Below are 21844 nucleotides of genomic sequence, written 5' to 3'. Positions count from 1 at the left end.
TATACTAAATGCGATGCACGGATTCAACCAATCATGCAAAATGTTTTTATACTAATATTATAGCTTTGTAATATATATTCGCTATATGTATATTACACCAAATTAATATTGGTAATTATGCTACTTTCCCACATATCTATTATAAAACTTCTAACGAGTTAACATCACGGGTTAATTGAATATTTATTTAATTAAAAAATAAAAATATTTTTATTTTTTAAAAGTAATTTATATTTTAAGGTATTTTATCATTTAATATCTGTTATATAAAAATAAAAATATATACAAAATATAATTTGTTATATAAAAATAAAAATATATACAAAATATAATTTGAACGCATAATTCTTTAATTTTCCGCATTTATATTTTACTATTCAACCAAAGCCTTAATTATTATTTATAAATATATTTGTTACATAATTTTATTTTTCACCCATATCGTGGATATGTATTAAAATGATGAAATTAAATTTCATTCATTTAATTTACTGAAAATTAATAAGTTTTATTAAAAGTAAAATTAAGAAGTTAGTGTTTTCATTTTATTTTATTAAATTCGATTCTCATATTTAGAAAATTTTAAAACATTAATCTGATTGGATAATATTATTAAAATTTATAATTAAATAATTAAAAAATTAACACTTCAACAATTTATTTACAAAACAATTTATAAACAACAAATTAGAAAAAAATTAACAAAAATCAAGAGTCCAATAACTTTTATTCTTTTCTAAATTAAATCAATCAAGAGAGGCTAATTTAGGGCTCCCTAAAATATAAAATTGCTATTTAGGCTCTTTAATTTTTAAAAAAATAAATTAATAAATATAAAATTATACTTTAACCCTCTAGAATTATAAAATTTGATTTAATTTTTAAAAATTATAAAATAAACTATAAAAAATAAAATTTCTTTCGACCCTAAATAATTGTTTTGGCTTCGTGATTGCTAATAAAACTTAGAATTAAACTATCTCCAAAAACAATTTTTTTATCAAAATTTAGATAAATTTGAACTTTAAATTAAAATGCAAATGGAGGGGATGTAAAATAATAATAAATGGCAGTGAATTTGACAGCTACAAGAGAAGAGACCCATGCAAAATGCATTCATTGAGTAGGACCTTATTTCCATGTCGGCTGTCATTCCCAACTATATATTACATATAAAGATCATAAAAGACAGTTTATTAAAATTATTATTTATTAGTCCCTTTCAAAAATTTATTGTTATTAATGCTAAATGTCATTTCGACTCCCACGTACTATCACATTAGACTAAGTTATTCATATCAATAATAAAGTACATGTAGACTGTCGTACGTATTATCACATTAGATCCATTAAAATTTTAATAAGTTAATAATTTTTTTTCTAAAACAAGACAATTTAACTAAAATTTAAAAGTTGAAGGCCAAAATAATAAAATAAATAAACATAGGGACTAAATTATCATTATATCTTTCACTATATTTGGAAGTTGGTAAATTTCTTTATGAGCAACAAGCTTTGTTTTTTAGCATAGATTGATGAATGGCCATTTGGGTCATCTCAATGTTCCATTTTGGGCACACTCACATCACGTGGATTTGCAACGGGAAAGTGGCACAAATCTTCCTATTGGATTCTTATACAGGGATAAAGCACCAATCATTCATTGAACTTAATTAATAGCTTTTTTTTTCAATTTAGTCCTTAAAATTTTTGTTGTTTATATTATTCTAAAACTTAACAATTTTTCTTGGTTTTAGTCCATGTGTTCACAAGGATCAAAATTAGAAAAAAAAAATTGTCTAAGTTTCAAAACTAATGTAAACTTAAAAAAAAAAAGGATCAAATTGAGAAAAAAACCAAATTTAGAAACTAAAATTACATTATCCTTTTATATAAAAGAATATAATTGACTTTTAGTTGGAAAAAGAATACTTTAGGTGACGTCACACCACTTTTTGAAATATATATCTCCACATTTTAATTAATTATTGAGTGAAAAATTTTAATAAAAGGATAACGCGTTACAACACATTTAAACTTATATTCTTCTGCATTAACAATAATACTTATACCAATCGGTAATTATTAAAGAAAATTCTTAAATAAAATATAATTTTTTAACATAATCTTTTATTTATAGTACTCGATTTTAAATTTTATATAAAATTTAAATTCTTTATCACTCAATCTAATCAGCATTATTTTTTACAAAATCTGTAATTAATTTAGATATAGTGTGCTGCAATCAGCAATCATAAATTTCATTCATTAAAATCAAATCAAGAATGCGACCCCTTCAAGCTGTGGTACATGAATATCCTTTTCTTTTCCAAGAAATTAGAAAAGATATTTTAATTTGACTATTTTTTAAGTAAAAGGGTAAAAATATAATCCTACTCTTTACCCTTATAATCTCATCTAACCAGGTTAATATTTGTCTTTATGGCTATAAGTCTCCACCATGTTGTTGAAAACGTGCTGAGCTATAATATGATATTTACCTGTATGAACATAAAAAAAGAAAAAAAAAACAACAAAAATGGAAAATTAAAAGATGAAATTTGAAGTCAAGTATCAGATAACAACTAGAACATCACTGTACGTAAATATCTACATCTACCAATACATTTTCAGCTTATCTATATATCCTTATTGAAAACAACTATACTTAAGGAAAACGATGCTTTAATGCTTATATATACATAAATATAAAGTAGTCATATACACCTATATATATAGGTGAAGGGGAGACACTGTGTGAATGCTTTAAATTGTGTAGTTGAGAGGAAGAATAAAGGACAGATATTTCTATATATAGTAAAGATTTCAATCATTATAATTATTGATGTAAATTATTAGGTTAGGCAAAAACAATGGTGGTGATTGTGAGCTTATGCTTTACAGAAGAACACGCGTCTTATGTGATTATCAGAGAAAATGCAAATGGCTGCACTGTCATGTTGTTCCAAACATATACATATATATATATTTATATCTAGTGTTTGAAATGGGAGTGAAAGATAAAGGGGAGACTTGGAAGAAGGAGAACCAAATGAAAATTTTCATGTAATTTTTGTGAAGGAAAATTTTGGTATACGTTTATATATACTTGGCTGAATCTACACCAATTGAATCCAATCATAAAAAAGAACCCATGGTCTCTGATATATAAAAAGTAGCATGTCTGTAATATACGTAGCACAAACCAGACTCACATGCAGGTTATGAATATTTTTATTATATATATATATATGTGATTTTTACAGAGAAATTCTTTGTAGGAGAGCTTCCATGTGCAATGCTTTGATATAAAACGACATCAGGATCCTTAGTGAAGGATTTATTGCTTAAAATACTTGAAGCAATGGGACTTACCACAATATATCCCTTTCCCTCAGTGTTATTCAATGGACACACTGACTTTTGTTTTGTTAAGAAGATACCAAAGGTTGCAATTAAAGCAACATGGCTTGCGGGGCTGGATATAAACAGGCTTTGGTTTTTAATTCAGGTGTGTCCTCCAATGTTATGAACAATAACTTTATTTATCACTTCAACTGTAATTTTTTATCGGTGAGTCCTACTGGATCATTAGCACAGGGTATGAACAGGTTTTGGTTGTTGATCGTTACCTAACATAAGTCAACTTGCATCTATATATGGAAATATATGTTGGACTCATAGTGAGACAATATTATTCGAGTCACTGAGTTGAGGGGACTGGTGGAGAGGATAAGGGCACTGAGTTTCCTAGATCAGCTTCTCGAACCTCACCTTACCACCTGCTATATAATGGTGATGCACACTATAAAACTATATTTGAATGGGTTTAATAAAAATATTAAACGTGAAAAATAAATTCAGATAAAAACAAAAGTAAGTATATTTAAAATATAGGTTAAGTTTAGATTTTAACATATATTATATAAAAATTGAATAATATAATACTATGTATCGAAAAAATCAAGTTGTTCTATCTTTAATCTAACATGTTTTTTTATAAATAACTAGGAATAATTTAGGTAAGTTTAAAATAAAATTTAAGGTTTTTCAAATTTAGGGCAATTATGTAGGATTTTTATAAAATAATATTAAAAATAATTAATTATAAAAATAGGTCCGAGAAAAAATTAATTATGAAAATGGATTATGAAAATGGGTTGTTTTGAATAATACCTGTCGGGACTGCCTGACATACTGACGATACCATTCCTTTTCCCCTTAATTATCACTCAATCATGTGTTTTAAAAAAAAAAATTAATATCGCTACTATGTCAAGTGACACTGAAATATTTTTTTTCCAAAACATCCGTAAAATTAAAGGTATATCGGTGAAAAATTTTATTTTTAATGTTGTCGCCGATGTGCCAAGTGGCACCGGCCGGTCAAAGTAAAAAAAAATTAACTGTGTAAAAGTTATTTTCATTTTTCAGTTTTTTTTTTCTCTTTCTATATAAAGTGGGGTTTGGTCCCCCTACCCCATCATCCACCGGTGGGGAAAATAAAGTGCGTTATTTTATTTATTTGTGTGCGTGTCTTTAGTGTTGAAATTTTGGGAGGAAGTTTATTTATGTTGGAATTTTAGGAAAAAGTGTTATAATTATTAATATATATTTTAATTTTAATTTTTATAAAAGATATATGTTTATATTTCAGATTATTGTTAATTTTATATATAATTTTTAAGATTATATTTTTGTTTTAAAGAATTGATTTGTGTTTAAGATGTATGTATAGATTAAGATAATTTTAGTGTATGTTTTTTTGTAATAATAATTTGTATATTATGATATTTAAATTTAATGTTTAAGATAATAAAATAATATAAAAAATTAAATAGGGGAAGATTTAATTACGGGATGGGTTGTTTACTACAATTTATTTGTGTTTATATTTATATATTTTCTAATAAAGATACTTAAATTTCAATTAAAAATAAGGGTTATGGTAAATTATTGGTTTTTTGTTTAGTCGGTGATTAAAATTTTTATTGTTTGTGTAGATATAAAAATAATTTTTTTGTTAGAGCAACCAATCACACAACAATGATGATTAATGTGCTGGAAAAAAAATTGTTATTTATTATTCACATGTATATTTATAAAGTTGCACATCATTTTTTATTTAATTGGAAGCATTTAACTAATGCGGTAATTTAATATGGATAGGGTGAGTATCATGTGTTGAGGGCGCGTGTCCATGGTCTGAGCTATCGGCCGGAAGAACGTATTATGCCACACTTGGATGCCATTAGGTTTGGACCAGCGACATTGATATGGATGTTTAAGTTGAAGGCCGACTTAATATCCGCCTTGGTTGAACGGTGGCGCCCGGAGACCCACACATTTTATTTACCGTGTAGGGAGTGCACCATCACCCTAAATGATGTCACATTGCAACTCAGACTCTCAATTCATGGTAACGTAGTCACAGGTTCAAGTAAAGTGTTCGAACTTATGGCGCTCTACTATGAGTTACTTAGCCGCTCGCACGGTGATGATGAAGTTATGCTTACAAGTTTGAAATTTTAATTAATTGTTTTGTGATTATTTAATTTATTTATTATATTAAATAATAAATTATTTTAATTATTTTTTATAATTAATCAAGATGTTTACAACAATTCCAAATACTATGTCCACAAATAAAAAAATCATACGCGGAAGATTTTTTAAACTATCTACTTGAAAATTATTTTTAATTAACTTGATAGGAAATAAAGCTAAGGTAAACTTAGTTCTTTTTCCTATCACTCTACTCACTAAAGAAAGAATTGTATGAAACAAGGGCGTCATGTAATCCTGTATCATTTTTTAATTATTTAATTATATTTTAACAATTTTTTTATATTATTGATATATAATTTTGGTAATTTTTTTTTATACTTTGAACCTTAAATCTTAAACCTAAACCCAACCTTAAATATTAACCCCAAATATTGACTCCAAACCCAAAACCTCGAATCCTAAACTAATTTCAAGATTTGAGGTCGGAGGTCGGGTTCAGGTTAGAGTTTTGGGTTGTGTTTAGGGTTGTGATTTAAGATTTAGAGTTTGGGATTTTGAACTCAAAGTTTAAGATTCAAGTTTAAGGTTTTGGATTCGAATTCAAGATTGGGGTCAAGATTTGGAGTTCTGGTTTAAAGTTGAGGATAAAAAAATTGCCAAAATTATATATGAATGATATAAAAAATAACTGAAATATCATTAAATAATTGAAAAAGAATAGACTGGGAAAATAGTCCAAATAGACTTAGAAGCTCCAATGAAAAGTTTCAGCTAAACTCAACACACTCGTGTTTATCCAAACACCAAATTGTTGCGAGAATGATTGGGAAAAATGTCCAAACAGACCTCACTGATGCCTACTTGCATGCCTTAGTGCTGCTAGATATTTTATCATAGCTCATACACAAATTATATATTCTTTTAAAAAATTGATTCCTTATAACCTTGATTCAATCACAGTCGACAATGAAATGGTGGAGGATCAGTGTCGATAATTCCCAACTAGCCACCAGCCAGGAAGAGCAGCACATTATAGTTGCTTACAAATGGGCCATCAAAAAGTTTCACGTCCTGTCAATACCAGTGAGCTAACCAGCCAGCCTGAAACATGTAGAAATTTATTAGGAAGTGGATCCCTTTTCAAAGGACCAAAACAAAAAAATCTGCAATCAATTAAACACACTGTCGGGGAGAAAAAAAGAGCAGGTGACTTTGTTGCCTCCATTATTATCCACATGGAGGATTGACGAGTCTAGTAGGTTCAATGTTTGAGTGGTGGGATTGGGCCCCCTATTGGTCCCTATATTTTTCATTGTATTCCCACTTAATTATTAAGAGCCCCTTTTTCAAACTTTTTGAATTTTAATATTTCTGGCACGCGATTGTTTGGCCATTCACCCATGCCGACCTGCTCAACATCTCATGTGCATTTGCCTCCATTTGGGATTCCAATTAAAATTATTCAAAACCAGGATTAAACATCAATGATTTGATCTAAAGAGGTTAATTATTTTAAAATTTAAATTTGTTCAATTTAAATTAATTGAGTCTAAAATTAATTTAACTCGTTTTTCTAATTCTAATTCTAATAAAATGATCTTATTAATTTATTAGCATTTGTAATTACACATATATAGAGTTTAATTGGATAATAAGTGTAAATCAGAATTCATGTAACATTACAATAAAATTTGCCAATTTAGGTACATAAACAAAATTAAAGTTCAAGAAAAGATATTGAATTGAGTCTTAATTCAACTAGTATGAGTATTGTTATTTATGTTGGAGGATATGGGCATGAGTGTATTGAAACATACTATTTTCTTATTTATGAGATCAGGAGAGACTATAAATTAGCCTAAATATTATGTCAAACAAAACCGATATGATTAGAACTTATAATAAAATTATTAAAAAAAAAATTGAAAAAAGAGGAAAATATTATGTCAAACAAAACCGATATGATCATAAATTATTAAAAGGATTTATTACCATTGAGAAACATGATAAACTTCTAAAAAGCTTAAACACTAATGATTAACTCATCAGTGCTAAGTTTCGGTAAACTTTGTCCTAACCATCATGCGCAAAGCTAGCGGGCAATCCCGATATAGCCTGCCTTTGACCACTATTTCTTTGAAATTTCCTTAATTTTTTTATTTAAAAATAATTTTGGTCTATTCCAAAAATCTATAATTTGAACTTTTTATCCCCATTTTCCAACACGATTTAGAAAGAAGAAAAAAACTCCATCCTAAAACGATTTTACTTAAATTTAAAAATTAATTTAAATTTAAACTTCAACAAATCCATACTCAAATAAAAGTAATTTAAATTTAAAAGATTTAAATTTGAAATGACTCAACTAAAAACTCGATTCACAAATCTTAATATATTGAATCTTAAATGATCTAAACTTGAAAAAACCCAAACCCTAAATACGATGCACACTATACATCCACGAAACAACAATATTATGCCCTATAGAATAAAAGATATTACGTACTTAAGCGTATTTAAGTAAACGTCATTCAAATTTTATTGTAATAATACCAATACCAATTAAACTAAAGCTAAATTTACGTATTAAACCATATTTATTCAAAGTAATTTCATACTTATATCATTCTATAGTCCTTTGGAAAGAAAAAAAAGTTTCAATACTATTGGAAAGGACAAAAAAGTATAAATTAATGTTTCAATTGAATCCTCGACGTATAGTATAATATTAATTAGGCCCTTTTGTTAGCTTACATGCTAATTTTGGTGTTAAATGGTAGTTAAAATATGACGTGGAATATGTTTAAAACATGTGAATCAAATTATATATATATGTACTTACTGTAAGGATAATTTAGATCTATCACGTTTGAAAAAAAAAGAAAAGAAAGAAAGAACCCTCTTAAGCTTTACTAAAACAATTTTTTTAAATACGTATTATTTAAGTTGTTCATGTGATAAATACACAGAATTTATAATTTTATCAATTTGTTTTAAATATGCTCATTTCTAATTTAAACTTGCATCTAAGTTATTTATGTGATAAGTATACATATATTTATAATTTTATACTTGTGTTTTCCTCAAAAAAAATTAAAGGCTAGGGCGGTGAAAGGACATGATTGGTACAACATTGATATGTTGAGTTCTTAATTAAAACATTTTTACAGTTTAGGAACAAATTTAAGATTGGGCTATAGTTCAAGGACCTTTGATGGAATTAACCCTCAAAAAAAAAGTGGGCTCATGTTAAAAAAAAGATACGAACTATGAGAAGGCCCGGTGAATTAAGCCTACGCATATAAACCATGAGAAGGCCCAGCATCTGATGGACACCCAGCCCAGCCCTAAGTTTGAATAAGTAAATACGTTGACTTTTGTAGTCAAATAGATCAAGCGGTGCATATTTTTTAGTTACAGCAAAAGAAACCAGTTTCCATCTATACAACAACAAAAAAAAAAAAAAAAAAAAACCGAAGCCATTTCGAAGGAAAACCAGAGAAGGGAAAATCAGAGATGGCGCCACCGGGAACAATACGGTGGTGCGCGCTCGTATTGACGCTCTTTTTATCTCTCTATATCTCACCGTCGATCGCCATTTACTGTGACGAAGACGATTGTTATGATCTCCTAGGGTCAGCTCCCTCACTTCGAATTTATCTCTCTCCGTTCATTTTTTCTTTTATTTTAACTTTGAGTTTATATTTTATAGGGTTTCTCAATCTGCTAATGCCTCGGAGATCAAGAAAGCTTATTATAAGCTCTCCTTGAAATAGTGAGTTTTTTTCTTCTTTCCTTTTTCAAAATTCTTCGATCTCTTTCTTGATTTAATTGTATCTTAAACTAGAATTTTTATTAATTTTTCTTTTAGTCATCCGGATAAGAATCCAGATCCGGAATCTAGAAAGCTGTTTGTGAAAATTGCCAATGCGTATGAGGTAAATTACATTCCCTTGTCTTTCAATTTGTGCATTACATTGAATTTGAGATTTTTCTTATCAGTACTGTGAAAGCTAGTGATTAAAAGTAATGATTTTTTGGTTGCAGATTCTGAAAGATGAAGCCACAAGGGAGCAGTATGATTATGCAATTGCACATCCAGAGGAGGTGAATTTTAAGTTTTTGTTTTAAGGCATTTTATGAAATATATAATGATATGTAATATGTAAACTATGCTTTCGTTTAGCTTTGTCACTCTTCTTACTATCGTGGATCATTTGATTTCAATACGGTTGACCTTGTACATTACTCTGTATAATTAATCATCTAATTTCTGTTCGTTTTAGGTGTTTTACAATACAGCTCGTTACTATCGTGCATATTATGGTCACAAAACGGTGAGGATTATTTTATTATATCTGTGATTACTAAATATTCTTTCTGGTTCGGAGTAGGGGTTTTGGATTAACTTGTTTGTTACAATTCTATATGTGTGCTTTCTAGGATACTCGTGCTGTCCTTGTTGGTGTTCTGCTGATTCTTTCGGTGTTTCAATATTTCAATCGGTTGACAAGGTATAATCAGGTGAGTTACCATTGAGTATTATCTAAATATTGGCATTTCTGAATGTCAATCGTATTTGGTCGACTTTGGACGTGCTTAATATTGGTAGATAGACTTATAAGATTGAACTTTTCACACTGTAACCTCTCAGTAGTTTACATGTTACACATTTGACCTTTTTTTTTTTTCTTTTTCCCTGCTTTCCCTTTTCTGGATTCAGGCTGTAGATATGGTGAAGAAGACACCTGCTTACAAAAACAGACTGCGGGCGTTGGAACTTGAACGCAGTGGAGGAACCACAAATAAGAAGAAGAGTAACAGGCAAATTATCAAGTATATCTCATTTACCTTTTTCATTTTTGGCCCATAAAATTAGACTCTGGTGTTGTGGCTTTGTTTACATTAGGCATATATACCGTAGTGTGGTTTTGTTTACATTAATCATATATAGGGTGATGTGGTTCTGTTTACATTAAAAACACATTGAGCAACGGCATATAACAACTTTGTTTTCTTTTTTAATAGAAATTACCATATTTTCTTTGTAGGAAAAAGGAGGAAGATCTCAGCAATGAACTTGAGCTGGACATTAAGGGAGCTGAAAAGCCATCCATCTGGGAATTAATTGGTGTCCGTTTCATTCTCCTCCCTTACACTATTGGCAAGGTTAGGATAACGGCTATTAAGCTAAAATAGCTGCAATTTTGGGTTAAGATTAGTAATTTTGTGAATACCAAATATGTTGGTTATAGTTGAGTGTTTGGTCTCGCTGTTCTTATATTAGCTAGAAACTTCAACCCTAGTTTTTAAACTGAAATTGGTTACTGGCTAAATTTCTGTCTCTCCAGCTATTGTTGTGGTATGGCTGTTGGTTCTGGAGATACAAAGTCAAACAAGCTCCATATTCTTGGGAAGACGCAGCTTACCTGACGAGAAACTCCCTCAGAGTGCCTCTTGATACGTGGCTAAACATCGGTAATTATGCTTAAGTTCCTCCATTTTTCATAAAGGCAACACACCCTTTTAGGCATTTAAACGAGGTTTGATAGATGATAGAACCGTAGAATGAGTGAATGACTTATCAAGGTAGTCATATACTCGTACAGTCATATGTGCTGATCAACATAGTGATTAGTAATTTTGTACTCTTATACTAATTAGATGAATGCAGGTTTCATCCATTCCCTTTAAACTCGTATTTTAATCAAATCTTATTATTTGTGTTTAATAGATGAATCAACAAAGGAGGACCTTCTCCAGAGGCGGTTATGGATAAAGTCCAACTTAGATAGCTACTTATCAGAAATTCGGAAAGAGCATAAACGCAGAAGATAGGAAAGCTTTATCACATTGCTTGCTCGAGATTGTTCACGGAAACTTCTACATTCAAGGCAAAAAAAAAAAAACCCTTTTTACTCATAAGGTGATTTCGATTTTATTTATACTAGAAAGAAGAGAAGACAGTTATTGCTGATCACCAAATTTTGATAAGGAAAGCATCCGAATCTAATTCTTCTAGCAAGGGTACTCTAGCATAATCTTCTATATTTCTAAATACGAAGTTATAGTTTTAGATAGCTGTGTTGATGTTCTAGTAATTGCTGATCAGCTATATTCATATATGAAATCATGCTAACTCGTATCACTGATGATAAATTGTTTGAGTTACTCGTTTGTGATACTGATTTCTTTTTCTAGAGCTGAAAATCGATGAGTTTAGAAAGTTGTCATGTTCATGCTAAAGTTGAAAAATGTTTGGACATCCGAGTTTGATCTTCGAAGAGTGGGAATGTTCAGATGCTTAAGTTAGTAAATGACTCGAGGTCTTTAATCACTTTTTTGAACTTAATCATTCATTGTCACTGCAGCTCGGCAGTTGTGGCAGGTTGCGGAACTAAATGTGCTTTTGTCCAATCATGCATATAGGTTACGATAAAAAGTGTTTGGTGCAGTAATAGAACACATTTTACTCTTAAGGAAAGAACAAGTTTGAGTATTAAAGACAACATTGTTAGGAAGAGATAGTCACAAATCCCGGACATAAACCATGAGGTAAAAAGAAAACAAAAGTTTTCACATATATGATTTCTTCAATTGTATTTAAGATTTTGTACTTATGCGATATGTTATGTTATTAACATAGATTGGTAACTTAGAAGAATTGAATGATGTAGAATATTGGATTGATGAAACAATGTTCTTATCATAACAATTATAATCTATAATCTAATCATAAAATAGAAATGAAAAATACTAAAAAAAGTACAACTTACTTTATTTTTAAATCCAAATTAATTTGGTGAATAATTCAATCGAGCAAAGCAATTGCAATGGAAAAACATTTTTTCTTCAAAAATTAACTCGATTTAAGTTGTTAATTCGAGTTATCAAGTTGGATTATTGTTCACTATTGATTTTTATTCACCGTTTACCTTAAATCGTGAATTTTTTTTTTCAAGTTATTTCAAATTATCATCGATCTATCGTTGATCTTATACACCATCGATCTTCATCAACCATGAATCTGAATTGGAACCCTCCATCAACCTGGTAATATATGATTGTAGATCATTTTATATACTATATGTGATCCAAATATTACGCGATACACGATTATAATTTGTGGATTATTTATATTATTTAGCATAATGAATATAGTGTAGATGTGTAATGTATGATTGCAGCTTTTGTATTAGAAATCGGATTAAATTTTATTTTTTTATTTACCTAAAATAAATTATCTTTTTATGTATTTAAAATGAGTAAATTAATTTATAGATGTTAAATTAAAGAACAAACTAATTATTCTATTAAATTTTTTATCTATTTCTTCTATTAAAATTTCTATACTAATATATTTTTAGAGCTATCGTAAATAGATTAATATAAAATATATTGCTGTTAATTTGTGAATATCATGAATTTCTAAATCAATTTACATGCACCGCACCGCAGTCCCTGCTTCAAAATTTAATTTATTTAAAATTCAAATAAATCCCAAAAGGCCAAACCATACCACCCTCCCTCTCCAAAATACTGCGTCTGTTTCTCTGTTTACCTTCTTTTCCACTTTCATGCACCAAACGCCACTTCTTCACCCATGCCTCGATCTCAGGTCAATTCCCTTTGAAATGATTCTCTCTTTTCCCTCTTTTTTTTTTTTTCAATATTCTCTTCTAAATTTCATGGTTAATTTTTTTGTTTAACAGATTGGACACTTGGTTGCTGTAAATAAGAATCTCGAAGAGGTGGCTTCACTCCCTAAGCTCCCCCTCTTTCACGGCCCTAATTTCATCGGCCGGAACGATGTTTCCGTTCCCGATAAGAGACTCAGCCGCAAACACATTGCTTTAACCACCTCCCCTGACGGCTCCGCCGATTTACTCGTCGTAAAAACTCCGTTATCTTAACTAATTTATTCCTCTTTTTCCTTCTCACTCTCTGTTTTTCATCAATTAGTGGAATTTTTGTAGGAAGGGACTAACCCAGTGGTCATTAGGTCCGGCGAGGTGAGAAAGAAGCTCGTTTCCCGCGAGAAAACAGCTATTAACAATGGTGATATCATAGAGCTGATTCCAGGTAATCACTTGTTCAAATATGTATCAGCTTCAACTGGTGAAAAAAAGAGAAATTTTAGTGAAGCTAATAGCAATGAACAAAGCCCGAAACTTTCTGGAAAGAAAATACGAAATCAAGGTCCCAAAAATGAAGAAAATTCAGCTGACAAATTGAAGGTATTAATTAAATTTGAAGTTTTTTGCTTATTTTTTTCTTTAAAAGCTTTAATTTTTATGGTTTTTACTTGACAGGCAGAGGACAAAAACAGTAATCAAGAGCAAAACTCTGTCGAGGCGATTCGGGGTTTTTGCGTTTCGAATGATAAGTTGCCGCATACATTTCGATTATTGAAAGTTCAAGGCTTGCCAACATGGGCAAATACTAATTCTGTTTCTATAGGGGATGTGATTGAGGTAGTCTAATATTAGTGATTCATGTTATGCATAGCCTATTTTAACTTCATATGTTGCTGCTTGATTGTTTATTACATTGTTAGGGTGATGTTCTACTCGCAGTCCTCTCAAATTATATGGTAGATATTGATTGGTTAATATCAGGTGAATTCGACTTTGGTGTAGTTCTTGTTTGAATATGAGCCTTTTTTTTTTTTTTTGCTTATCTTTATACGGCTTTCATGTCATCCTTTGTGTAGCATGTCCGAAACTTGCAAAAATTCCCAATGTATTGGTTATTCATGGAGAAGGTGATAGCAGGCTGGATCTTATGAAGGTCAGCTAAGGGTCTAAATATATTATTTTAGCTCGAGTTATACGGCTTGTGGATTTTCATGTTATTTGCTGCTCCTTATACAGAGAAGCAAGCCTACCAATTGGATTCTGCACAAGCCGCCCTTACCTATTTCATTTGGGACACACCATTCGAAGGCGATGGTCCTTGTGTATCCTCAAGGAGTGAGAGTTATTGTTCATACAGCAAACTTAATATACGTTGACTGGAATAATAAAAGTCAAGGTTTATGGATGCAAGATTTCCCTTGGAAAGATCAAAGTAACTCTACGAAAGGATGTGGATTTGAAAATGACTTGGTTGACTATCTCAGCACACTGAAGGTACCAAATTTTCGTGCAATATGTGGATCTGAATACGATTTTGCCTTACTAATCAAGTTCGAGTAGATTGGTAGGCAGTTGTCAGGGTATTATCATATAATAATGCCTTTCTTTTCTGGAATTTTCATAGTGGCCCGAGTTCACTGCTAATTTACCGTCTCTGGGAAACTTCAACATCAATTCCGCCTTCTTCAAGAAGTTCGATTTCAGTGAGGCAAAGGTATAATTTTGTCTGTTCAACTAATTTCGTTACATATGTAACCAATTCTGTCTCCATCTCATAATTACATGGGACCATATAAACTCTTTGATAATTTTTCAGGTTCGACTAATTGCATCCGTCCCTGGATATCATACGGGTTCCAATCTGAAAAAATGGGGCCATATGAAGCTGCGAACTGTTCTCCAAGACTCTGTTTTTGATAAAGAGTTTCAGAGATCTCCTCTAGTTTATCAGGTATTGTTGTTGGAGTTCTGTTATGTCGAGTCATGCAGTGGTTTCGGGTGAATTTATTTTCTATATGTCCTCTTGTGTGTGTGGGTTCTTCACCATATAGATTAAGAGAAGAACTAGACGTATGTATTTTGCTTTTGTTGATAGCATTCTTTTTCTTGTTCGACATACTACAGTTCTCCTCCCTCGGTTCATTGGATGAGAAATGGATGGCTGAGCTAGCATCGTCAATGTCATCAGGCTATTCAGAAGATAAAACACCCCTCGGTATAGGGGAGTCGTTAATAATATGGCCCACTGTTGAAGATGTCCGATGCTCCTTAGAGGTACTATCAAGTCGGTTTTTCCTATTAGCCGTTCATATATGCAAGTGCATGGTCGTCCACCAACTATTGTTAGTTCTAAACATAAGCTAAAACTACTCACTTTTTAAAAGCATATTCTGAATTTGGTGTCTAACCAATTCACTCTGGCTTGATTTCGGTACTATTTCTCATTGGGTTTCTGTTATATTTTGTTATTCTACCTGGTTTTCTAGGGTTATGCAGCTGGAAATGCAATTCCGAGTCCACTTAAGAATGTCGAAAAAGGATTCTTGAAGAAGTATTGGGCAAAGTGGAAGGCCAGCCATACCGGGCGCTGGTATGCCTTTTTCATCCTTGGTGAAAGATAAGCTATAAATACGAGTTATTAGTGTTGATTCTTAAGATCCTATTTTTCTTGGTGTTTCAGTCGTGCAATGCCGCATATCAAGACATATACACGCTACAAGGGACAAAATCTGGCGTAAGAACTCATTCAAGCCCTACATATCATTCTCGTAAAAGCATTTATTTTTCAAGATTTGGATTTCCTCCAAAAAAAAAAAAATCGGGATTTAGCTCCCTTTTCTCATCCGGATATCTGAAACTTTCTTCATGCATGCAGTTGGTTCTTACTAACTTCAGCAAACCTTAGCAAAGCTGCCTGGGGCGCCCTTCAGAAGAACAATTCTCAGTTGATGATCCGTTCTTACGAGGTGCATACATCCGACCCGAATGTCTATAATCATCTCATAATTTGAACCCTCTACTTGTTTGTGCTGACAGTATTGACACTATGTTTTCTGTAAATATCCATCTAGCTGGGTGTGCTATTTTTACCATCTCGTATCAAAGTAGACGGTCCCAGTCGTGAATTTTCCTGCACTGATAAGGCAGGTTCATCAAAGGTAAAAATACCTGAATTTCATGAGGAAGATCATGCGAAAAACAAAATGGCTTTTAACCATTACCATTGTTATCTAAATCAGGGTACCGGTAAATCAAAGTCACCCGGAAATCCCATACCAGCAATGACGAAGCTAGTTACACTTGCTTGGCAAGGAAGCAAGACATCCGAAGTAATTCAATTGCCTGTACCATACGAACTCCCTCCTGAACCATATTCATCCCAAGGTTCCTACAGCTTTTATCTCATGCCATCATCACCTTCAATCTTTATAAACTGCGTTTTGTAGTTCATCTAACGTATATACATATACACACATTCACTGTACAGATATTCCATGGTCATGGGACCGGCGATACAGTAAGAAGGATGTTTACGGTCAAGTTTGGCCTCGATAAGTTCAACAGTAGTGCTGTTTAAATGAATCATCATCTTCATTGTTGATTTCTTTTAGATTTTTGCCCATATGGATTTTGTATAGTGTAGGGCTAAACAAAAACCAAGAAAATTGAAAACTGTAGTTTCATTTGGTTTTGGTTCGGTTAGTTGGGTTTTATTTACAAATTAAAATTGTAATTATTTAATTAAATCGAATTTTTTAAAATTTTTTATAATATAAAGCATATAACGTTTAAATTAGTGAAATTACCTTTAAAATATTATATAAAATGAATTTTCAAAAACATATAATATTATATAAAATATTATTCTTACTAATTATCTTGTTTATCAAAATTTACAATTTGTAAGATATGGCCTAAAAGTTTCTTGATTATTTCTCTTCAAAACAAATGATTTTCTTTAAAGTAAAAACAAATGATAATATATATATATATATATAATATTCCTAATAAAATTCATTTTTGTAAAATTTATGGTGAATGACAAATTATTATAGATCATCCTTTTTCTAATAAAAGAAATAAATAAAGGGTAAAAATTGTTGATAAATCGAGTTAAAAATAAAGATATATCAATAGAATTTAGAATCCAATTTCTTATTCTTTAGATATAAACATATTTTCAATTTGATTCACAAATATACTCCATGAGTTGGCGGAAAATTGAATATTCAATTAAATGATTTTAAAGTTGAGGGCCCAATTATAATAAAAAGCATAGTTTAAGGACGTTTAACAGAATTAACCCTAACTCTTACAAAAACCAGTGATAGGAATAAAAAACAAAAAAATCCGCCAATTGTAAATGCATTGATTTTTTTTTTTTTTCAACTTACAAGAACAAAATCCGAACCTTTTAAAGAGCATTTATATCACATAAATTCCACCCTCAAAATCTTCAAAAAAAGAAAGAAATCCAGAGCAGAAGAAGAAAATAAAAACAAAAAATCTGCAGTAAAATCAGCCTCACAGTTGCAATATATCGGATATTAGCTGTTAACAAACACCACATTCCTCGCATTACCAAACCATTCTTTTCTTCAATCTTTTCAAATGGATGTCATCTTTGAAACCCAAAAAGGCAAACCATTTTCCATTGAAGTTGGTTTCTTTGATACTGTTCTTGAAATCAAAGAAAAGATTCATAAATACCATGGTATCCCTATCCCTCACCAAACCCTAATCTTTAATGGCAATGTCCTTCAAGATGATCGTGACGTTGAGTACTGTGAAATCCTTCAAAATTCCCGTATCCAACTCTTGGTTTCTTCTGATTCCGATATTAGTAACAGTAATAAACAACCCCAACCCAATGCCGCCGCCGCCGACCATCAACTTCCTTTGGCAGCCAAGAATGTACAGCTCAACAGCAATACCCCTTCGTCGAAAACCGTTGTTCCTTCAGAAACGGACGTAAACGACAACCCTTTAGGATTAAAAGAGAAGGTGCATGGCCAAATGGACCCGGTTCCCGTTGACAGCCGATCGTCACGGGAATGTGAACTGGCGGAGAATAGTGATGTTGATGTTAATATAAAGCCATCCCCGACCGGGTCCGGTACTGGGTCTGCGGGTATAGCGGCGGGGACTCCGACGGCTGTGAAGAAACTGAAGCTGTTGGTTTTGCCAAAGTGTGGGACGAAGAAGATAGCGGTGGAAGTGAATGCGACGGATAATGTGAGTGAACTGAGAAAAGAACTGCAAAAGTTGCACCAAAGACTCCAGTTTCATTTACCACAAGAAGGGTATTTCTTTATTTATAAACAAAACGTTATGGACGATGATCGGTCGTTTAGGTGGCATCAAGTTGGACAAGGTGACACCATTGAAATCTTTAATGGCAGTGTTACTGGTGGATCATGAAATGTTTTTTTCTGTTCTTTTTCTTTTTCCAGTGTTGATTTTAAACTAGTTTAGTGATAATTAGGATGATTTTGAAAAGATGATAATACTTGGGTTTTCTTTACAAAATTTTATATTTTTGTTATCAATAGTTTTACCCCTTTATTTTGGGTTTTTTATTTTTTATTTGGTTTAATTTCTAAAAGGAAACCATATGATTTTTGTTATGAAGCAATCTATATACCATATGATTAGGGTTTTATCCAATGTGGGTTTATGATGAGAAAGGTTTAACATTGAAATGGTAAAGATAAATTTACCTTTTAAAGTAAGGATGAATAGAATCTAAATATTATATTATATAGGATTAATATATAATTTTGATTTTTTTAAATGCGGTATTTGGGTTATTTTTGTCCATCGATACTTATATTTGACAATAGTTGGTACTCAAAGCTAATGATAAAAGTTAGGTTTTAAGGTTTGATAAAAGTTAATTGTTAATATTATTAGGTTTGATTTTTCATTATTTTGTTAATAGAATAAATTTAGTGCTAATTATGAATCTGTTTAATTTTATGTTTAATTTGTCAAATACAATTCTATATACCGAATTAATTTAGGTTTTAGGGTAAATTTGATGAAAGTTAAATGCTAATATTATTAGCTAATTAATATAAATTTTCATTAAATTAACTCTAAAATCGAAATAAGCATTACTTTCTTCATGTACCAAAATTCATGAAGAACTTTTGTCAAATATAGGTATCACATTAGTTCAAAAACTAACATGAGTATTATATTAGAAAAAAAAGTGTCAAATTTAGATACCAAATTAGGAAACATGATCCTACACCATCTTCCGCTTATGAATAGTCGGATACTCACATATACACGATAAGTAAAATTTATAAATACTATCGAATACATATATATAAAGACTTTTGTAATACCCTGAAAATCTTTACAGTAATATATTATCCTTGATATAATAAAATAAGGAAATAAAGTGATAAAAAGGGAAGTTTTGAGTTATGGCAACATTGGGAAGTAAATTATGATATCTTGATTCAGGAAAGGACTAAATTGTAAAAGTTAGAAAAGTTTTGTTGCCTAAGAGTAAATACTCAAGACTTAAAGGGTTAAAGTGTAAATATGAAAAAGTTGAAGGACCAATAGTGTAAATATTTTAAGGGTAGAATGATCTAGAAATTAAGGAAAATGGATGAATTAGGACCAAATTGAATAAGTGAAGAACTATGAGGGACTAAATTGCAATTTTACCAAATTAAATGATGACTCAAGAATGAAATGGAAACGAAACAGAGAAGAACAGGGGAGAAAGAAAGGAAAGAAAGAAAGAAAGGGAGAAAAGGGAAAATTGATGTTTTGAAGCTTTAAACTTTAATTGAAATCTCGGCTAAGAAAGGACAAGACAAAGTCAACGGGAGTTAGCTCGAAAATTACGCTACCAAGAGAGAAAAATGTTAAGGAGAACATGGGGAGTTAGAATATCAAGTTGGATTCAAGAAATAGAAGCTGGAGGAGAGAGAAAATCAAGTTAAAGATTGGTATCAAGAGAATAAGGTAAGTACATCAAGATTTCAATATGTTTTTAAGTTTGTTATTGTTGATAAATCATGTAAATAATGTTATAGTAGAGTTTTATTACATAAGGTCCTATGTTCCTGATATGTTAGTGAAGAGAAAATAAGAGAAAGTGATGAGAAATGGTGTAGAAAAAGAAAATAAGGGTGTTATAACATGGTAATTAATATCTTGCACTAAAACAGTTATAGGCAAAGAAGAGATTCTAACTTTGAAAAATCACCATAAATTTTATAAATTGAATTAGAAGATAAAAAAAATATGGAATTAAATCTTAATGAGTCTAGTTTCTCATAGAAGAAACAGTGTAAGCAATGAATTTGTAAATTTTGATATATAATGAATTTTGTGAGACAAGGTCGAATGAATTGGGTTCCCTGTTCAGACTTTGAAAAATAATAAAAATGAAGAAAAATAATTAGAGGCTTAAATTTATATTTATAGAATCCTGAATGAGTCTAGTTTTATTAGAAACAAACTAGAACATCATTTGAATTCTGTAAAAGGAGATAGCTAATTTTTAGTGAAGAAGGGTCGAAGCTGTCGGACAGAGAGCAGGGGTGACTTTAATGAATAAACTGTACTAATTGGCTAAACCAAAAATTCTGAAAATTTTATGATAAGAATACATGTGAGTCTAGTTTCAGGAAAAATTAATGGATCTTAATTTCGAGTTCTGTAGCTTAATATATAAATAATTTAGTGACTATGACGCAAATGGACAGCTTTTGAATGTACATATAAGTAAATAGTAAAATTATTGATAATGTTACTTGTTGTATGTTATATAAATTAAGGATGTGGAATGGAGAGGAGGAGGAGGAAAATATGTATGAATATTCATCTAGCATGGCTAATTTGCATGTTTTAGGCTCGTGGACTAAATTGAATAAAAGTAAAATTTTATGGGCAATTTTGTAAAATGTCAGAAATGACTAAATTGCATGAAATAGATTATTTTATTATTTAAATTACAAAAATTTAAAGAAATTATCAATTTAGTTCAAGATCGGGAAAACATGTTTTAGGGATTAAATTGAAAAGTGTTGAAATTATGGAAAATTTTGATATTTTATAGAATTCATGGACTGTTATCATTATATATGAGAATAATAGTTGGAAATAAGGATTAAATTGCAAGAATTTTACTTTCTTGTCCCTAAGGATGAAATCGTCATTAATTAAAGTTTAGGGGCAAAATGGTAATTTTGCCTAGAGCATTAATTAAATGTATTAGAATATGAAATGAATGAAAATGATGATCAAATTTATTTATAAAGATCCGGACGACACAAATACGAGACTTGATTATGGAAAGAAAATATATCGAATAATGAAATAATAAACACGAGCAATCAATGAGGTAAGTTCGTGTAACTTGAATTATATTCTGAAATGCTTGAGATTGTATGTTATTGATGTGAATATGATTTGAATGTTCATTGTATGAAAATTTATAAAACATTGATATATTTGATAAAATGGGAAGAAATCCCGGTTGAATGAAAGGAAAATTCGATGGATCTCTGAAAAGGAATTGACGGTAAAAAGGATCTAGCCCGGACGGGTGATCCTATCCTGATATAGCCCTCCGAAGAATATGTGTAAAATGGATTTAGCCGGACGGGTAATCCGAATTAGGTCTCAATTTAGCTTTCGATGGTAATTGGATCCAAGCTCATTAGAGTAAT

General features: G+C 30.7%; 3 protein-coding genes across 3 annotated transcripts; all 3 read left to right on the top strand.

Moving 5' to 3' along the window:
- The first annotated feature begins 8901 nt into the window (after window positions 1-8901).
- Window positions 8902-11734, top strand: LOC108450632 (chaperone protein dnaJ 50). Its single transcript, XM_017748348.2, has 10 exons — window positions 8902-9143; window positions 9221-9283; window positions 9380-9446; window positions 9556-9615; window positions 9795-9845; window positions 9952-10032; window positions 10232-10344; window positions 10560-10677; window positions 10860-10986; window positions 11243-11734. Exons 1-10 carry the CDS (start codon window positions 9025-9027, stop codon window positions 11344-11346), a joined length of 903 nt encoding a protein of 300 aa, XP_017603837.1. The 5' UTR covers window positions 8902-9024; the 3' UTR covers window positions 11347-11734.
- A 1226-nt stretch (window positions 11735-12960) lies between these two features.
- On the top strand, window positions 12961-16847 carry LOC108450601 (tyrosyl-DNA phosphodiesterase 1). Its single transcript, XM_017748294.2, has 16 exons — window positions 12961-13126; window positions 13221-13400; window positions 13485-13745; window positions 13821-13982; window positions 14066-14126; window positions 14222-14298; window positions 14382-14639; window positions 14770-14859; window positions 14962-15096; window positions 15270-15419; window positions 15632-15735; window positions 15826-15879; window positions 16021-16111; window positions 16217-16303; window positions 16385-16529; window positions 16633-16847. Exons 1-16 carry the CDS (start codon window positions 13112-13114, stop codon window positions 16698-16700), a joined length of 1938 nt encoding a protein of 645 aa, XP_017603783.1. The 5' UTR covers window positions 12961-13111; the 3' UTR covers window positions 16701-16847.
- Window positions 16848-17756: 909 nt separating this feature from the next.
- On the top strand, window positions 17757-18695 carry LOC108452728 (ubiquitin domain-containing protein 7SL RNA1-like). Its single transcript, XM_017750526.2, has one exon. It carries the CDS (start codon window positions 17757-17759, stop codon window positions 18564-18566), a length of 810 nt encoding a protein of 269 aa, XP_017606015.1. The 3' UTR covers window positions 18567-18695.
- The last annotated feature ends 3149 nt before the right edge of the window (window positions 18696-21844 follow it).

Source organism: Gossypium arboreum, chromosome 10 (assembly GCF_025698485.1).
Source record: "Gossypium arboreum isolate Shixiya-1 chromosome 10, ASM2569848v2, whole genome shotgun sequence".
Taxonomy (NCBI): domain Eukaryota; kingdom Viridiplantae; phylum Streptophyta; class Magnoliopsida; order Malvales; family Malvaceae; genus Gossypium; species Gossypium arboreum.
Note: the sequence above shows the minus strand (reverse complement) of the source record. Positions and strands in the feature narration are given on the sequence as shown.